This window comes from Mustela erminea, chromosome 1, assembly GCF_009829155.1.
Source record: "Mustela erminea isolate mMusErm1 chromosome 1, mMusErm1.Pri, whole genome shotgun sequence".
NCBI lineage: Eukaryota > Metazoa > Chordata > Mammalia > Carnivora > Mustelidae > Mustela > Mustela erminea.
The window spans coordinates 161,462,718-161,481,047 of NC_045614.1; the positions used below are offsets into that span (position 1 = coordinate 161,462,718).

Below are 18,330 nucleotides of genomic sequence, written 5' to 3' on the forward strand. Positions count from 1 at the left end.
TAAGGCCGAATTTAACCAATAGACACTTTTTAAAAAATGCACATTTATTTTTATCCAGAATCAAATTCTGTATTCAAACGGTAATGATCTCTTCTTTCAGAGTGACTGGTTGGTTGGTTGGTTGTCTTCTTACTGGGAGAGATTTCCTTCCACTTGCTTTGATGAGAAGGATTCTTTTCTTATTTTAACAAGTCCCAGAGTTCTTGGCTCTTAGAGAAAGAGAGAGAGAGAGAGGGAAACAGATCTATGAATTATTTATTTTCTGAAACCTTCCTGTTTTCCTACCACCACCCTCTAACAAGGTACTAGGAAGGAGCTTTTATTTAAGGATCCATGGGCCTGTAAATCCGAGGGCTGTAAATTATGAGCTTTCCAGACAAACGTAATCAAAGGATTAATGATTCGTGGGCAGCCACACAGGATACATAAAAGAAAATCAACTTATAGGCATAGTATAGTGACATTAAGAAGATCAAATTAAGAAAATCAAGGAGATGGACACTGGGGAGGGTATGTGCTATGGTGAGTGCTGTGAATTGTGTAAGACTGATGATTCCTAGAACTGTACCCTTGAAATAAGTAATACATTATATGTTATATATGTATATATGTAAAAGAAAATCAAGGAGCAAAGTCTAAAAAACTTCAACAATGAAGAGAGACACACAAAGGACAGAGGATCAAAGTGACATTAAATGTCATAAGGCTGTGCCTGATGCAAGAAGACAAGGAGTTAATTTTCATATTGAAGAAAAATAACTTTTAATTCCACGTCATCTTTTATAAACATTGCTTCACAGGTATATTTATTTTTTTTTAGACTTTTTTGATCAAAGGTATCATTTGTAGAGGAGCACGCAACTATCACAAGCACGCAACTTCAAGTGTCATAGGGTAAACCTACTCACAAAGCCAGAAGCACATCAACAACTGCACATTCCCAGCTCTCCAGAGCTTGTCACTACCACCCCCCCACACACTCTCACTAACCTACATTTAACCTCCTACATTGTCACTATAATTGTATTGTCACTACCACCCCCCCCCCCACACTCTCACTAACCTACATTTAACCTCCTTGCCTGCTGGTACATATCCTATCAATGACATCAGAGACTCAAACTGCTCTGTGGGGAGCCTGCTTCACTCTCTGCCTCTGCCTGCCACTCTGCCTGCTTGTGCTCTCTCTCTGACAAATAAAATCTTTAAAAAAAAAAAAAAAAAAAAGAGGCTTTTTTTCTAGAAATTAATTGAGCAAACCTATAGCAAAAAATTATGAAGAAAATTGGGGTACCTGGATGGCTCAGTCTGTGACGTGTCTGACTCTTGATTTTGGCTCTGATCATGATCTGAGGGTCGTGAAATTGAGGTCTTCATAGGGCTCTGCACTGGTCGTGGAGCCTGCTTAAGATTTTCTCTCTCCCTCTCCCTTTGACCCTCCCCCACCTCTAAAAAACTACTAAAAAATAAGAAAAAAAAAGAAACAATATAGAATGATGTATAAGAAGTAGAACTGACATAACAAATAGAAAAAATAAGACAATGTTATGAACATTCATATCAAATTTGAAAACACAAAAACACAAATTTGAAAATGACAAGCTGGTCATAAAAATTGAAAGACTGACATTTTAACAATATTACGTCTTCAAATATATTACTGAGATATTGTTCCATTTGCTGTGTCTTCTCTAATTTCCTTCATTAATTTTTTTAAGTTATTTGTTTTTAGTAACCTCTATACCCACCTTGAGCTCAAACCCAGCTGACCCAGCCAGGTGCCCTTCATTAATGCTTCGCGTCAGTATGCAGTCATTCACCTCCTTTGTTAGGTTTGTTCCTAAGCATTTTCCTCCTTTTGGTATTATTGTAAATGGAATTGTTTTTCCAAATTCCTTTTCAGACAGTTCATTGTTAGTGTATAGAAACACAACTGATTTCATATTCTGCAACTTTACTGAAATTGCTTATTTGTTTTAAAAGTTTTTTATGGAGTCTTTGGGATTGTCTACATATAAGATCACGGCATCAGCAAACAGGAACAGTTTAGGTCTTCCTTACTGATTTCTATGCCTTTTTTTTCCCTCCATTAATTACCTCCATTAATTACTTAGTCTGGCTAAGACTTCCAATATTATGTTAAACAAATGTGACAAGAGTGAACATTCACGCTGTTTTCCTGATCATTGAGGTCAAGCTTACAGTGTTTTACCATTGAGTGGGTTGTTAGCTATGGGTTTTTAATACATGACATTTATTATGATGAGATACCTTCCTTCTTTCTATACCTAGTTTCTTCAAAGTTTTGATCATGAAAGTGTGTAGAATTTTTTCAAATCCTTTTTCTTCATGTGATGAGATGATCATGTGATTTTTAGTCTATTGTGGTTAATACAGTGTAGCATGTTCATTAATTTTCAGATACTGAATTATCCTTGCATCCCAGGGATAAATCCTACTTGGTCATCCTGTATGAGCCTATTAATATGCTGTTAGATTCAGTCTGCCAGTATTTTGTGGAAGATTTTTACATCTATATTTTTCAGAATATTGGCTGGAAACTGTTTTTCTTGTGACATCTTTGGTTGTGATGTCAAGGTAGTGAAGGGCTTCAAAAAATTAGTCTGGAAGTATTCATCCGCTTCAATTTTTCTGAAGGAGTTTGAGAAGCATTGGCATTAATTCTTGTTTAAATGTTTGGTGGAATTCAGTGGTGAAGCTATACAGTCCTCGCCTTTCCTCTGTTCAAAGTTTTTTGGTTTCTGATTTACTCTCCATACTAGTTATAGGTCTACTCAGACTTTCTACTTTATGACTTAATCATGGGAGGTTAGATGTTTCTAGGAATTTATCCGTTTCTTCTAGGTTACCCAGGTTGTTAGTGTGTAATTTTTCATAATAGGATCTTTTACCCTGTTTATTTATAGGACATTGGTCTTCTTTCATTTCTGATTTTATTTGAGTCTTCACTCGTTTTCTTAGTTTAGCTAATGGTTTATCAACTTTATCTTTTCAAAAAACCAACCTTCTGTTTTGTTCATTTTTTTCTACTCTTTTTCTTTTTTTCTAATTCATGTATTTCTGCTCAAATCTTTGTTACTTCCTTTTGCTAACTTTGAGATCAGTTTTTTCTTCTTTTTCTAGCTCCTTAAGGAATAGAGTTGGGTTTCTTATGCAATCCCTATCAAAATTCCCATAGCATTTTTTGACAGAAATTTTAAAAGACACACAATTCTATAATTCACATGGGACACAAAAAACCATGAATAGTTAAATCAATCTTGAGAAAGAAGAATGAAGCTGGCGGCATCACACTTCTTGGTTTCAGAAGTACAAAGGGGCACCTGGGTGGTTCAGTGGGTTAAAGCCTCTGCCCTCAGCTCAGGTCATGATCCCAGGCTCTCTGCTCAGCAGGGAGCCTACTTCCCTTCCTTTCTCTCTGCCTGACTCGCCACCTACTTGTAATCTCTGTCAAATAAATAAATTAAATCTTAAAAAAAAAAAAAGAATATAGTACAAAGCTACAGTAATCAAAACAGTGCAGAATTGGTATAATGACAGACACATGGACCTTGGGAATAGATTAGAGAATTCAGGAATAAATCCACACATTTGTGGTCAACCACTTTTTACAAGGGAGTCAAGAACACACAATGGAAATAGGATCATCTCGTGAATAAATGATGTTGGGAAAACTAAATATCCACCTTCAAAAGCATAAAAGTGGGCCCTTCCTTTACAATGTCAGAAAAATCAACTCAAAATAGATTAAAGACTTAAATGTACAACCTGAAACCATAAAACTCCTAGAAAACATGGAGAAAGGTTTCATGAGGGTGATTTTGGCAATGATTTCATGGCTATGACAAAAGTACAGACAACAAAAACGCAAATAGACAAATGGGACGATATGAAACTAAAAAGCGACTGCATGGCAAAGGAACAACAGACTGAAAGGGCAGCTATAGAATGGGCGGAAATTCTTTCAGGAGTCCTTAGAAAACAGAAAACTCATCACAAGAATGCAAATATTGGTTTCTCACTGTTATTAATGCATCTAAGACTGTAAACTACTTGCACATACTTGATCCATGAAACAGGAAATGATTACTCAGATACACCGGCAAGTAGTTCCAGGGTAGGCAACAGATTTTGGTGGCTTTCAGGGTTCATTCTCCACATGAATCTTAAAGGTCTTGACTCAAACCCGAAATGTTTGTGGTCCCCCAGTCCCTGCAGACGGTTTATTGCCCTGAGCCTCTGCATCTTAACTTCTCTCAACTTGGAGTTATATCATTTGGCCTAATGAGTTTCTAAAACAAGTTTTCATTTTATTTAGGGCATGTTTCCAGGTATGATTTTAAATTAATCAGTGCGAGTGATAAAAGATAACTTGGCCTCTAGAAAAAAGTTTCCAAACCATCTACCTGATAAGAGATTAATCTCCAAGTGGAACCCTCCTACACTGCTGGTGCAGCCACTCTGGAAAACAGTATGGAGTTTCCTCAAAAAGTTGAAAGTATTGGGAGAAGAGGGGTGGGGTTATGGACATTGGAGAGGGTATGTGCTTTGGTGAGTGCTGTGAAGTGTGTAAACCTGGCAATTCACAGACCTGTACCCCTGGGGATAAAAATATATGTTTATAAAAAATAAAAAATTAAAAAAAAAAAGTTGAAAGTAGAGCTACCCCATGACCCAGCAATTGCACTACTGGGTATTTACCCCAAAGATACAAATGTAGTGATCTGAAGGGGCACATGCACCCGAATGTTTATAGCAGCAATGCCCACAATAGCCAAACTATGGAAAGAACCTGGATGTCCATCAACAGATGAATGGATAAAGAAGATGTGGTGTATATCTACAATGGAATACTATGCAGCCATCAAAAAAGAAACTTTGCCATTTGCAACAACATGGATGGAACTAGAGGGTATTATGCTAAGAGAAATAAGGCAATCAGAGAAGGACAATTATCATATGATCTCTCTGATATATGGAACTTAAGAAACAAGACAGGATCATAGGGGATGAAAGGGGGAAAAAAAAATGAAACAAGATGAAACCAGAGAGAGAGAGACAAACCATAAGAGACTCTTTATCTCAGGAAACAAACTGAGGGTTGCTGGAGGGGAGACGGGTGGAGGGATGGGGTAACTGGGTGATGGACCTCGGGAAGGGCATGTGTTGTAATGAGCACTGGGTATTATATAAGACTGATGAATCACAGACCTGTACCCCTGAAACAAATAATACATTAAATGTTAATTAATTGAATCTAAATTTTTTTTTTTAAAAAAAGGCTAGTTAGTGGCAGAATTAAGACTCCGTTGAGTGGGTTGGGGGGAAGAAAGGTTAATCTCTAAAGCATATAAAGAACTCCTGAAATTCAACAGCAAGAAAACTAATAACAAACTAAAAAATGGGCTAAAAATTTGAACAGATACTTCTCCAAAGAAGATATAAATGGCTAACAGGCATGTGAAGAAGTACTCAGTGTCATTAATCATCAAGGAAATGCAAATCAATACCACAATGAGATATTACCTGACACATGCCAGGGTGGCTGTTATTAAGAAAACAGGACAGGGAAGTGGGGGAAGATTTCAGAATAGGAGGATTCTGAGTTCACATCCTCTCTCTGACACACCCAGGCAACAGCTACATGTGAAGCAGCTCACTCTGAAAACAACTCGAGACTGGTAGAATAGACTTTTCACAGATAGGACAGAAACGGAAGTCCCATTGAAAAGGGTGGGAAGGGGAGAGATGCAGCCATGAATCAAACTTCCAGCAGGGTGACCTATAAGCAGTAGGGATCTCACAGGTGCAGAGTCCTCCTTGAGGACCAAGGGGATCAAGGCCCATATCAGGCACCCCGGGCTCTGATACGGGGAAGGGAGGATGAAACCTCATAGTGATGTGGGAAACAAAGGCAAAAGAAATGTAGCTTAAATTAAAATTGTCTTACAGCTTGCAGCTCACTGGTAGATATCTGAAACGTGCAAAACATGACCTTCCTCAAGGAGATCCTGGCTGCCTTAGAGACAATGTTTATTTTATTTTATTTTATTTTATTTTATTTTATAATTAACATATCATATTATTTGTGTCAGGGGTACAGGTCTGTGATATCGTCAGTCTTACACAACACCCACAGTAACACATATCTTCCCCAATGTCCACTCCCCAGCCACCCCTTCTCATCACCCCTCTCCCCTCCAGCAACCCTCAGGTTTTGTTTTCTAAGATTAAGAGTCTCATGGTTTGTCTCCCTCTCTGGTTTAGTCTTGTTTCATTTTTTTCCTCCCTTCCCCTATGGTCCTCTACCTTGTTTCTTAAATTCTGCGTATCAGTGAGACCATGTTTAAAAGTAACCATAGCTTGGGTGCCTGGGTGGCTCAGTGGGTTAAGCCGCTGCCTTCCACTCAGGTCATGATCTCAGGGTCCTGGAATCGAGTCCCGCATCGGGCACTCTGCTCAGCAGGGAGCCTGTTTCCCTTCCTCTCTCTCTGCCTGCTTCTCTGCCTACTTGTGATCTCTCGCTGTCAAATAAATAAATAAAATCTTTAAAAAAAAAATGTAACCATATCTTGGCAGCAACAGGCCCTTCAAGGTCCTGAAAGCCTTGCTTCCAGATTCCTTGGAGACTTGTGCTATCCCTAACTCCCATGAATTACGAAGTATGCAATCAGTCACTGCTCACAATCCCCGTTTAGCTCTTTCTGTCCACAGGTCCTGTCCGCGAATAGGGAAGGGATGAAGGTGTAGGCTGAGGAAATGACCTTCCTGACTAGGCTTCACAGCTATTGCTGGCAAGTGGAGATGCTGAGACAGAGCAGAACAAGAGATAAGGGAGCATGCCAAGACAGCCCGAGAATCTCAAGGCCACAAGCTTCCCGGTCAGTCCTTAATAAAAGACTGCCACTAACAGCCCTCATTTGGCAACCCATTCGGGACCCCTCTCACTCTAGAGAGCTTTTTCTTTCCTTTCTGCTCTCACCTTCACTTAGTAAACTTTCACCTCACTTTACCCTTTTGTGTCCAAGAGATTTTCTTCCACTCTGTGAGACAGGAGCCCTGTAACCCTGCAACACTAGTATCTGGCTTTGAAAATCAGCAGGACTTAACTCCAGGAGCTTTGAAAATTGGTGGGGCTTAATTTGGGGAGAGCCAGAATATAAGATACAGGATACAGGATATAAAAATGGAGACTCTTAAGGGGGCGGCACACCATGTCACTCCGAGACCCAGCACAGGAGCAGCAATTTGAAAAGCACCTGGGTTATCTACGAAGGAGATTCATGGACTAATTTTAGCATGTCTGTGAATTGCTATTGTTAACTGATATATATTCGTATAGATAGATAGATAGATAGATAGATAGATAGATATCACATCTTCTTTTTCCATATATATCCATATATATATATATATATATATATTTCTCCCGTGTGTGTGTATTTGTCCTGTCCTATCTTCTTTATCCATATATATATATATATCCCATATATATACATATCTCCCATATATATATGTCTCCCATATATGTATATATACATATATATATAATTTGTCCTGTTTTATTTATAAATATAAGCAAAAAAATATTCCCAGAATGGTTTAACTCTAGATATCTCTCAATGTTGTTTATCGTATTAATGGACTACTATGAAAAATTCATATGACTGTTAACAGATACAAAATTACTTAAGTTCAACAATCTATATATGATAAAATGACAGAAAATAGAAATATTTAAACACTTTCTAAACTCAATAATATGCTTAATAACCAAACACTGCAGCAAATATTACATTTAGTGAAATTTAAAACAGTCTTTAATTGCAGAAAAGCAAGACAAAGGTAACTGGTGTTATTTAACAGTAAAAAAGGTATAAAGATTAGAAAAAAAGAAGCAAAATGTCATTGAGTGCATAAGAGATGATTATCTAAATGGAAAACTTTTAGATAAACAGAAAAACTATTAAGTAATGAAGAGTTTACCAAAGTTCCCAAATTAACCTAAAAAATTAACCTAAAAAATCCTAACAAGTTAACCTAAAAAATCCAGAGCTGTTCCTAAATCACTAATAACCATCTAGGAAATTTCGCTAAAAAATTAAAATATCATTCATCATAGTGAACAAATTAAAAGTACCAAGGAATTAATTTAGCAAACCCAAAACCTACAGAGACAAAATTTTAAAACTTTCCTAAAAGGCATTCAGAAAGACTTGAATAAATAGATAGCATATTTATGGGTGAACTAAATTATATTGTACAGATAACAATGCTCTCTAAATTAAATTAATCTGTCAATTCAATATAAGACTAACTAAAATTCCAGCTATATATTTTATTTTTTTATTTTTTTTTAAAGATTTTATTTATTTATTTGACAGAGAGAGATTACAAGTAGGCAGAGAGGCAGGCAGAGAGAGAGAGGAGGAAGCAGGCTCCCTGCTGAGCAGAGAGCCCGATGCGGGACTCGATCCCAGGACCCTGAGATCATGACCTGAGCCGAAGGCAGCGGCTTAACCCACTGAGCCACCCAGGCGCCCCCAGCTATATATTTTAAATGAAATAAACTTATTTCATGATGTGCATGTGTGTGTATGTATCCCTGAATGGGATGTGTCTTTAAAAAACACAAAAAGGGATCTCTCCCTACCACATTTTAACATAACATAAGACCATAATAAAAAATTATATGCAGTCATGAAGAAACAAAAAAATTAAACCATGCAACAAAGCTCTCTACTTGAGAGAGCTAAAAACAGAGCTCATCAATAAGGAAAAGGACAGACTGTATATAACTGATGTTGGGAAACCTGGCTCATTATATGAGGAAAATTAACAATATATGTCATTCCTACGTTATGTACAAAGGTTAAAATACTTAAATATGAAATAGAAAAATACGAAGCTAATAAATGCAATTATATTTCTGTGAACTTACACAAATGATGACTTCTTAAATAGGTCCCTAAATGCAAACTGTTAGGTGAAAAATTGATGGATTTAACAACATCAAAGCTTAAAGATTTCTGTTCTTTCAATGATATAACTAGAAATTTAGTAGAGTGGTACCAAATAAGGAGAAGTAATCACTGCCTAGTACATAAAAAATCTAGAATATTCTGCAAATACAGACAACCAACCAGAAATTACATGAAGATATAGATAAGAACCTCACAGAAAGGGAAACCTGAATGGGAAAGAAGTACACAAAGACATGCTCATATTTAATAACACTCAGGAAAAAAAAACCCAAAAACAAAATCAAAGCAGTCATTCAACTGGTGGTGTTGGTTGGAAGGGTCCTGAATTAGGGGACAAATAGAAATACTGTTCTTCAATCATCATATGCTCTCCCTGATATGAGGAATTTGAGAGGCAAAGTGGTGGGTTTGGGGGGTAAGGAAGGGAAAAAATGAAACAAGATGGGATCGGGAGGGAGACAAACTATAAAAGAGACTCTTAATCTCACAAAACAAACTGAGGGCTGCGGGGGGTTGGAGAAGCAGGGAGAAGGTGGTGGGGTTATGGACATTGGGGAGGGTATGTGCTGGGAAGTGTGTAAGCCTGACAATTCACAGACTTGTACCCCTGGGGCTAATAATACATTATATGTTAATTTTTTAAAAAAGAAAAGAAATATTGTCCTTAATATTAATACAATTTCACATGAACCCACTAGTTCGTGAAACAGGATTATATAAACAAATCTGTTTCCATTTATTTTTCAAATGATAATTAGTTCTACCAAATGGATTATTTAATATGTTGATTTAATATGATAATTTAATAAGTTAAGTCTGAAATTTGAATTATGCACAATGACAGCAAAAGTCACACACCTACCAATTACCTGTATACAGGAAAATCTTGGTTGATTAAAGATTCCCCATCAGGCTGGCTCAGCTGGGGTGTAGTTTCAAGAGCATTCTCTGACCTATAGTTAGGATGACATTGATAAATTGGTAAGACGAAGACAGCCCAAACACTCCCTCTAATGGCAATAGATTGCAAGAGTATTCTATGAATAAAAGTTGGGAGATTGAGATCTCTTTAGAGATTGATCAAAATGTTTTCAGTGTTTAATTCAGCATAAAAATACTCCATTAACAGAATTTGAAGTTTATTTCTACCCTATAATAGTAAGAGTCATAACTTACGATTTATCCTGTTGAAAAATATACCCAATACCCACTAAACTCCCAAATGTGTACCTCTCATCTGCTCTGTAAATTCCAGGTTCATATATAATTGACATATTCTCTTGGATGTCAAATAAGCATTTAAAAACTAACATGTTCAAAATAGAACTCTTGATCCTCCCTAAAAATTTGTTCTTCCTCTAATTTTTCCTCATTTATAAAAGGTTTCTTCAATCTTTGTCAAAATGTTTAGAATCATCAAGATAATTTCTCCCTTTTCCCCTTTGCCCACATCTATCCAGGTGCAAATCTTGTCATCCTAAACCTCTCCCTAATTCCTCAATTCTAAGGGCTACCACCCTAGTCCAGACCACTGTTGATTGCCAACTTGACTATGGCAATCACCTCTTTAAAAACCTTCTTTCATTCATTCTGGAGCTCTAAGAGACTTTGTCCATGTTCCAGTGACAGAGGTCTTTTTATAGTGTCAATCAGATCCTTCTACCCCCTTGTTTTAAATACTTCAATAGTTTGGTATTGTAAGTAGCAAAAATCCCAAATGCCTTTCAAGGCCCAAGGGCCTTAGCTGTTCTAAAGCCCATCTCTATTTCTAAATCATTGTTCTATGCACACTTACCTCATTTTGTCCTGGGACACACGAAGCTCATTCCCACCTTGGTACCTACAATAACTCCTCCTTTTTTGTCTGGAATACTCTTCTATGAGAATGTCACTCACAACTCTTTTCTTATCCAGGTCCCAATTTTAACGTCAACTCCTCAGAGCAACCACTCAGTATAAACTAGTCCCATAGTCTCTTTCAATTACATCATTCTGCCTTATTTTCTAAATAGTGTATATCACCAGCCAGTGTTCTCTTGCTTCCTTTTAACTTTTCATTGACTACCTCTCCCTATTGAGACATACGCTTCTAAAACTTTTGTGTCTCTATTGCCCTCACAGAGAATAATGCATAGTAGTTCAGACACTCAAGAGGTATCTGTTGAATAAATAAATATATACTTTATTACGTTAGTCCTATAAAGTGAGACTACTTTCATCTTACTGTGGCTTTGTGAGGTAGATTATCTCTTGCTTCCAATCTCAGCCTTTTTCACCACTCAGTGGATCCCTCCCACCAGCGGTCTGAAGTTCATGTGCTCTCTCCTTCAAAATCTGTTCTAAAGGAAGAGTCTTAGGCTCAAGTCACCAGAAATGACTAACAGCCTACTTTTATAACAATCCCAAGTACGGTGTCATTTGAACAAGAATAAACTCTTGACTGCCGGAATTACTAAGTAAATAGAAAAGAGTTTTGCATCATCATTCTTTCCATGATAACTTTTGCCAAAGCCCTTGAAATGTCCTTTCTTCTTATTTAAAACTAGCCCCTATTTGACCTATCTTCCCTGACATAGACAGGTAGAATGCAACTTACTTTTTCTTTCTCCAAACAAGATAGATAACAATCGACAAAAAACATAACAGAAGTATGGGTAGACCAACGATACGCAACCAAGTATAAGGAGAATGAGAAGTACCTGAAAGACACAAACCAGAAACATGTTCTTTGGGACTATACTTTCCATACATTACACTGCCATTTTGGCACTTTAAATCTGCCAATGATCTTTTGATTTGCCATTGTTTTGTTGACATTCAGATTGATACTATGAGATTATTGGCCATATTCAATTTTATAAAAGAATATGCTAATGTGTATTCAAATTGAAAACAGACAATATTTAATACCATTTGATGACACTCAAGAAAAAGCAAAAAAGACAAAACCACCCAAATACTCAACAAAAGAAAATGTTTAAGAAAAATATAATGTAGTCACATTGAAATACTATTCAGTTACTAAAATGAAACTTTCAAAGAATCTGCAAAAGCCTCAGAAAATAAATTTTTTAATAATAATAATTAGTATTTAAGATTAATGTGTTAAGTGATGTGATAAGCATCTTATAAGGGTGATTTACATCAACTGAGTACGGTTATTAGGTATAGATGGGGAAGCAAAGGCTCTGAGACGTTAAGAAAACTGTCCAAAGATAGATAGTGATTAAGTGGCAAAATTGGGAAGCAATTCTGTTGTGTCTGATTTTAGAGCCTGCAGTCTTATGAAAAGAAATTACGAAATTTTAAATACCAACACTTCATGATAGCTATTTTGACCATGGTGTTACTAAATTGTATTCCAAGCCACTTTTCTATGTAGCCTTTTGAATATAATTTATATTTTACTATTTTAATTAAGTTTAACCAAAGGTCATCATGATTATCATGATTCTTAAAATATAAGAATATCTAAGAATTCTTAGCTAATTCTTAGAGATAAAAATGAACCTATACACTATGTGATGGACCTCAAGAAAATTTGTACTTACATTAAATGGCATGAATTATTGTACATTTTGTATTCGTAGGTCTGCTTCTGGTATATTTCAGGGTCCTTTTTCTGATTGAGATCATTTTTCTGTTCATTGTTACCTCTTATTTCTATTTAATTTGCTGCTTTCAATTTTTCATTACCATTGAAGAGAAATTCTTGCTACTAATTACTTCTTCGTTGATACTATTAGGAAAATCCATGTGAGAAATTTTGTGTGATTTATTTTTGACTATTCAGACATCACTTTGTTTTGGTTTTTAGTTTTAACTATTTTTTTTATACTTAAGCTCATTCGAAATGGGCGAAGGAGGCTAGATTATGAACAGAGCCCTGAAGTAAGCAATAATAAACCATGGGAATAAAGTCTCTATAGAAGAACTCAATAGAATTAGAGGTTTATATCCCTAAAATTTGTTACAAACCTAAGCAAGGAGGAATTCTCTTCTCAATTGATAAGTTACTCCTTTACAGACCATTGAAGCTCAGTGAGAAGTGAAATTAATATAATAATCCAGCTAATAGATTGATGGGAGGTACTTGTGGTATTCGATGGACATACTCCAATCTCATGACTTGGGGAAACTTTCAGGAAAAAAAGAGCTGATTAAACTCAGCTTAAAGAAATACACATTACAAAATATTTACCTCTACTCCTTCCTATGATTTCCTTAAAATTATAGTAGCAAAAATAAAATGTTTAAATGAAAAACAACAAACAGAAGAGTGATCTTCATTGGCAAGAGATTTCAACAAATTTCCAAAAAGTGTAAAGTGGATAGAGGAATGGCTTATGAAGGTGCAACATGAGAGAAGCTACAGGCTCGTGTATGCAAAAAGCAGTTTATATCTGGCAGAGACAGCCCTGCAGAACCTGAAGAGCATTTATTTGTACTCAGATGGCAAAAGGAGGAGGAGCGGATCACAGAATGAAACTTAGAGTCGAAAGTACCCATTTATGTATCTGAAAACAGAATTCTGGAGAGGCAGGTGTGCTTAATGTGCAGCCAAAAAAGAAAAAAAAAAGAAAGAAAGAAAGAAAGAAAAGGAAAGAAAAGAAAGAGAGAAAGAAGAAGAAGGGGCAGTTAAGTAATTTAATGAATATACCAGGAATAAATACAGTACAGAGTCAGAGGCCCAGAGTACAGCCCTCCACATTCTGGCTTCTAGAGTCTCCTGGCTAACTGTCGAAAGCAGCAGCCTGCTTTCTGCAAACAGAAGTCGTTCTTTACAAGATACAATTAGCCAAATAAAGATTCTATAATCCTCCAGTCAGGGCTCACCAGACTTTGAATAAAACCTGTAATCAAAGTAAGAAAGACTGAGTAAAAGAAACGTAAAATTAAAATGATGGGGAGCACCTGACTGGCTCACTCAGTAGAGCATGTAGACACTTAATCTTAGGATTGTGAGTTCAAGTCCCACATTAGGCATAGATCGTACTTCAAATTTAAATACATACATACATACATATGGTAGTGGGTTGGGGGGAGAGTGGAAGAGATAATTTTAAAAACAGAGGATATTATAATACTTCTAAATTATTATTCCCAGATAGATTTGACAAGATATTATTTTCATACAGCAGGAAAAATTGGATATGAAAAAATAAATCAAGTATAAAATTAATCTTAAGTTGCAAAAACAATTCAAAAATATAAACCTGATTGTCAAAAGAAGGAAAAATTTAATTAAGGTGTTCAAAGATAATTTTTTTAAATCTCCCTGATACTATGAAGAAAAGAAAAAGATATATTTTTTCAAAGAAGAAAATAAAGTTCAATTGAAATGTTTTAATGTCCACTTAATTGAGGCTTATAAAAAGAGAATAAGTTAAGTGAATAGGTGGAAAATTCTCAAAGAAATAAGAAAATATTCAGAGTTGAAGGATTTGAGTCTCCAAATTGTGTGAGCTGATTAAATGCCAATAACATTGAAGTATTAAAAATAAGATAAAATACTCTAAAAATAGCACTAGGACATTTCAGAACTCTAGATAAAGAGAAGATACTGTATTATCAGAGAGAAGATACAGTAATATTTACTATTATGATTATCTGATTGACATTTGACTTCTCAGCAGTAACAATGGGTGATCAAAGATAATGGAGGAGTACTCTATAAGATCTGAGGACAGAAAGATGGTTAAACTAAATTTATGTAACAAGCAACCTATCAATCACATGAAACAGTAGTCATTTTTTTGTCCTTTATTTAGGTTAGTCCACAGTGTGTTTAACTCACAGACTAATGAGATATCCTAGGTTTAAATGAGGTTATGGTTAACGCATCTGGACTATGTACTAAGCAACTTATTCCAATATTCCCATAGCTGGTTATGCAGAAGAACTGTTAAACTTCCAAAAGATATGATGTCTCCTTCATTTATTCAAACTTTATGATTCAGTTTCATTGATGACTAGTGATGCTTTTTGGTTCTTGGATGATTATAACGAATTATGGAGAAATCCTCACCATTTTCCTGAGTCTACACATTTTCCAAAAGTGATTAAAAACATTAACCCACAGGCTCAAGAAGCTTAAGAAAATACAAGCAAGATAAATACAAAGAATGTGACACCAAAACACTAACAATAAAACTAACCTAAAATAAATACAAGGGAAAAGTCTTAAAAGCAGCCAGGGTGAAAAGGAGATACATTCCTTTCAAAGGACAACCCATAAAACTGATATATACTTTTTTCAAATGAAATAATGAAAGTCAGAAGCTAGAAAAATACCATTGTCAAAGTGATAAAAAAATAACTATCAAAACTGAAATTTAAAAATCCTATAAAAATGTACCTCAAAAGTTAAACATTTTATGACCAAAAATATTAAAAGAATTGGCCATCTATACATCTTCACTAAGGAAAAAAATAGAGAGAATTCTTTAGGCAGAAGATAAACAAAACTTTGAACATAGACAAAGAAATAAAAAACAACAGAAAGGATAAATCTAAAAGAATACTACTATGAATAACAGGAAAAAACAATAATATATTTTGGCATTTAAATATATATAAAGAATTAAAATGAATAAGACATACACCTGAAACTAATATAACATTGTGTGTCAACTATATTCAAACAAACAAAAATTTAAATAAATAAGTTAAATGAAATGCACAAAATGACAACATGGAGTGGAAATTCATATAAGCTTATTGTATTACCTGAAAAATAATAAATTATATTAGTCAAGAGATGTAAGTTGCAGTCTCCAAGTGAATCACTTAAACTACACAGAACATATAGTTAACAAATTAATGGAGGAGGTAAATGAAACAAAAATAAATAAACCAAAAAAATTCAGGAAGAGAGAGATAGGGACATGAAACAGGTCAAATAATAGAAAACAATAATAAGATGGTATATGAAAACTCCAATATACCAGTATTTACACTAAATATATAGAGAAAAAATGCTTTAGTGTCAAAAGATTAGGTGAAATATAAAAACAATTATTTAAATTCTATAGGAAATTATATAAATGCAGAAACATAAATATATTTAAATTATTACTTAAATTTTTAAGGAAAACCATACTTTGTTTAACTATGGCTTTGAAACAAAGGGTACAATTGACAGAGTTTGGCTGGAAGATAGGCAAGGAAAAATTGGCAGCTAAGAGACTTCCTATGGTGGATGACACAAAAGTAAATTTTACCACACTGTTGAAGGTTGTAGAGGTAATCACCAAAAGAACTATATTGGGAAGAGGAAAAGTTGAAGGCGGTGTAAGTGAACCTGGTCTTCACTGACTGTGGCAGAAATTCAATGGAAAGCAGTTAAGGTAGATGAATTAAAAATTTGCCATTTAAGAACAAAGATTAGGCAGAAGTGGGGTAGAGAAAGTTTTCATTACTTCATTCACTTAAGCATGCTCATTATCACAATGACTTAACATTTCTAAAAGTAGACAACTACACATGCACTTCTGATATGAATTTTTAAAACATTTCCCCTTGTTGATTATTACTTCTACTTACATTCCTGTTTGACTGACAAAGGAACAATCTTCTCTTCATTCCTTAGAGGATGATCCATGCGCACAGTCAGATATTGGAGACCTAGGGACCTCACAGTCTCCAAGGAGATGTTGCACATTTTAGTGATAGTCACTGTGCCATTTGGATTCTGAGCAAGGTATTCCTCAGGTGGATTAATCAAGACTTGTGATGGGAAAAGAGATATCTGAGGAACAGGTTTTCCCATAGCTGAGTAAATAAATCTAAGAAAATCTTCAGAGTCAAGATTGGACTGGAGTTCGGTTTTTAATCCAGATAGAGCTGAGACAAAAAAGGAGACAGAAAATTAAATATAAAAAAATGTTAAAGATAGACTTCCCCAAATATTTATATGATGACAAAATGTTGAAACATGTCCCTTTCAGGCACATTTTGCAAAACCTCACAATTCCATCTCTTGCACCCACCATCCTCCAATTGAAGAGAAATGCTTCATATCTCCACTTTCATTCAACCTTTAAATTACCTTATATAAACCTCCAGTACTTTAAATTTACAGCAAAATAATGAGGAGACACTCTGATACTATTACTATTCTTTCAACATTTTGTTAATTCTTATTTTCTCCACTCTTTTTCTTTTCCTCTCCTTCCCAGTGAAAATTCTTTTTTTTTAAGGATTATTTATTTATTATATATTGACAGAGAGTGAGAGAGAGATCACAAGTAGGCAGAGAGTCAGGCAGAGAGAGAGAAGCAGGCTCCCTGCTGAGCAAAGAGCCCGATGCAGGGCTTGATCCCAGGACCCTGAGATCATGACCTGTGCAGAAGGTAGAGGCTTAACCCACTAAGCCACCCAGGCGCCCTCCCCACCCCCAGTGAAAATTCTGATGCCATCCATGAACTTTACCCACCAGATTAAAATCAGTGCAGTGTAAAAAGTTAGATGCGCGGTCAGAAGACCTAAATGTTATGCCTGGTCCTGTACTGTGTGAAAATGGAAAATCATATAACTATCATTGGTTTCCATTTTTTTTCTTCTGTATAACAAAAGCATGGGTGGCCTCTATTATAATCTTTCCTTCTCTGACATTCTTTCTCTGGACCTTAACCTTGAAAGACCACATCCTCAAAATTTTAACTCTACACAAAACATTTACATACCTATAATGGTAAGGCAGATTTGTCCCCCATGGCTGCCGTGTGGGAACACATTAAATAGACATTTGTAGCAAGCTTCATCTTCAAATGTTACTTCACGGATAGTTATGAATGAGGAATTGGGTTCGATGACCTCACAGTGCAGTCGATCTCTGTATGGTGGAAGAATCGTTTCTCCATATACACTGCTATATGTGCCAATATTTTGTGGCAAAGAACCTTGAATCTTCTGCCAGGTAATTTGCACAATATCTGCTGGAGTTGTTAAATTGCAGAAGATGGTCACATTTTCTCCAAATACAGCTGTTTCATTATTTTTGTATTTTATTCTGTGTGGGGAACCTGAAAATAAAACTCAGTATGAATTAGGAGAAATGTTCTTTCATATTACCTTGGACTTACCCCTACCATAGCACTTATCTCTCTGTTTTATAATTATCTTTTTATATGTGTCTCTTTCCCACTAGAAAATGAACTTTCTTATCTTCTTCACTGCTGATAAGTGGTTTCTAAAAATGTCTCTGGCATATACTACCTAATCAATAAATATTTATTGAGTACAAAAATTGAAACATAAATTGACCAACACAAGTAATGGTAATTTTGATGAATTTCTGGAGGTTGAATATGAATTAGCTTGA

General features: G+C 35.5%; 1 protein-coding gene across 6 annotated transcripts in view; it reads right to left on the minus strand.

Moving 5' to 3' along the window:
* Positions 1-26: 26 nt before the first annotated feature.
* The window catches only part of LOC116594161 (OX-2 membrane glycoprotein-like), a 37,834-nt gene continuing 19,530 nt past the window's right edge, over positions 27-18,330 (minus strand). For 4 of the 6 annotated variants that reach the window (XM_032349225.1, XM_032349189.1, XM_032349180.1 and 1 more), the window contains 5 exons: positions 17,693-18,031; positions 16,551-16,850; positions 11,602-11,704; positions 9,875-9,958; positions 27-209 (listed from right to left, as the gene is read on the minus strand). In XM_032349225.1, coding sequence (XP_032205116.1) covers positions 185-209; positions 9,875-9,958; positions 11,602-11,704; positions 16,551-16,850; positions 17,693-18,031 — 851 coding nt within the window. In that variant the 3' untranslated portion in view covers positions 27-184. Of the gene's footprint in view, positions 210-9,863; positions 9,959-11,601; positions 11,705-16,550; positions 16,851-17,692; positions 18,032-18,330 lie in introns of all 6 variants that reach the window. The other 2 variants (XM_032349208.1, XM_032349217.1) reach the window with 2 other exon arrangements.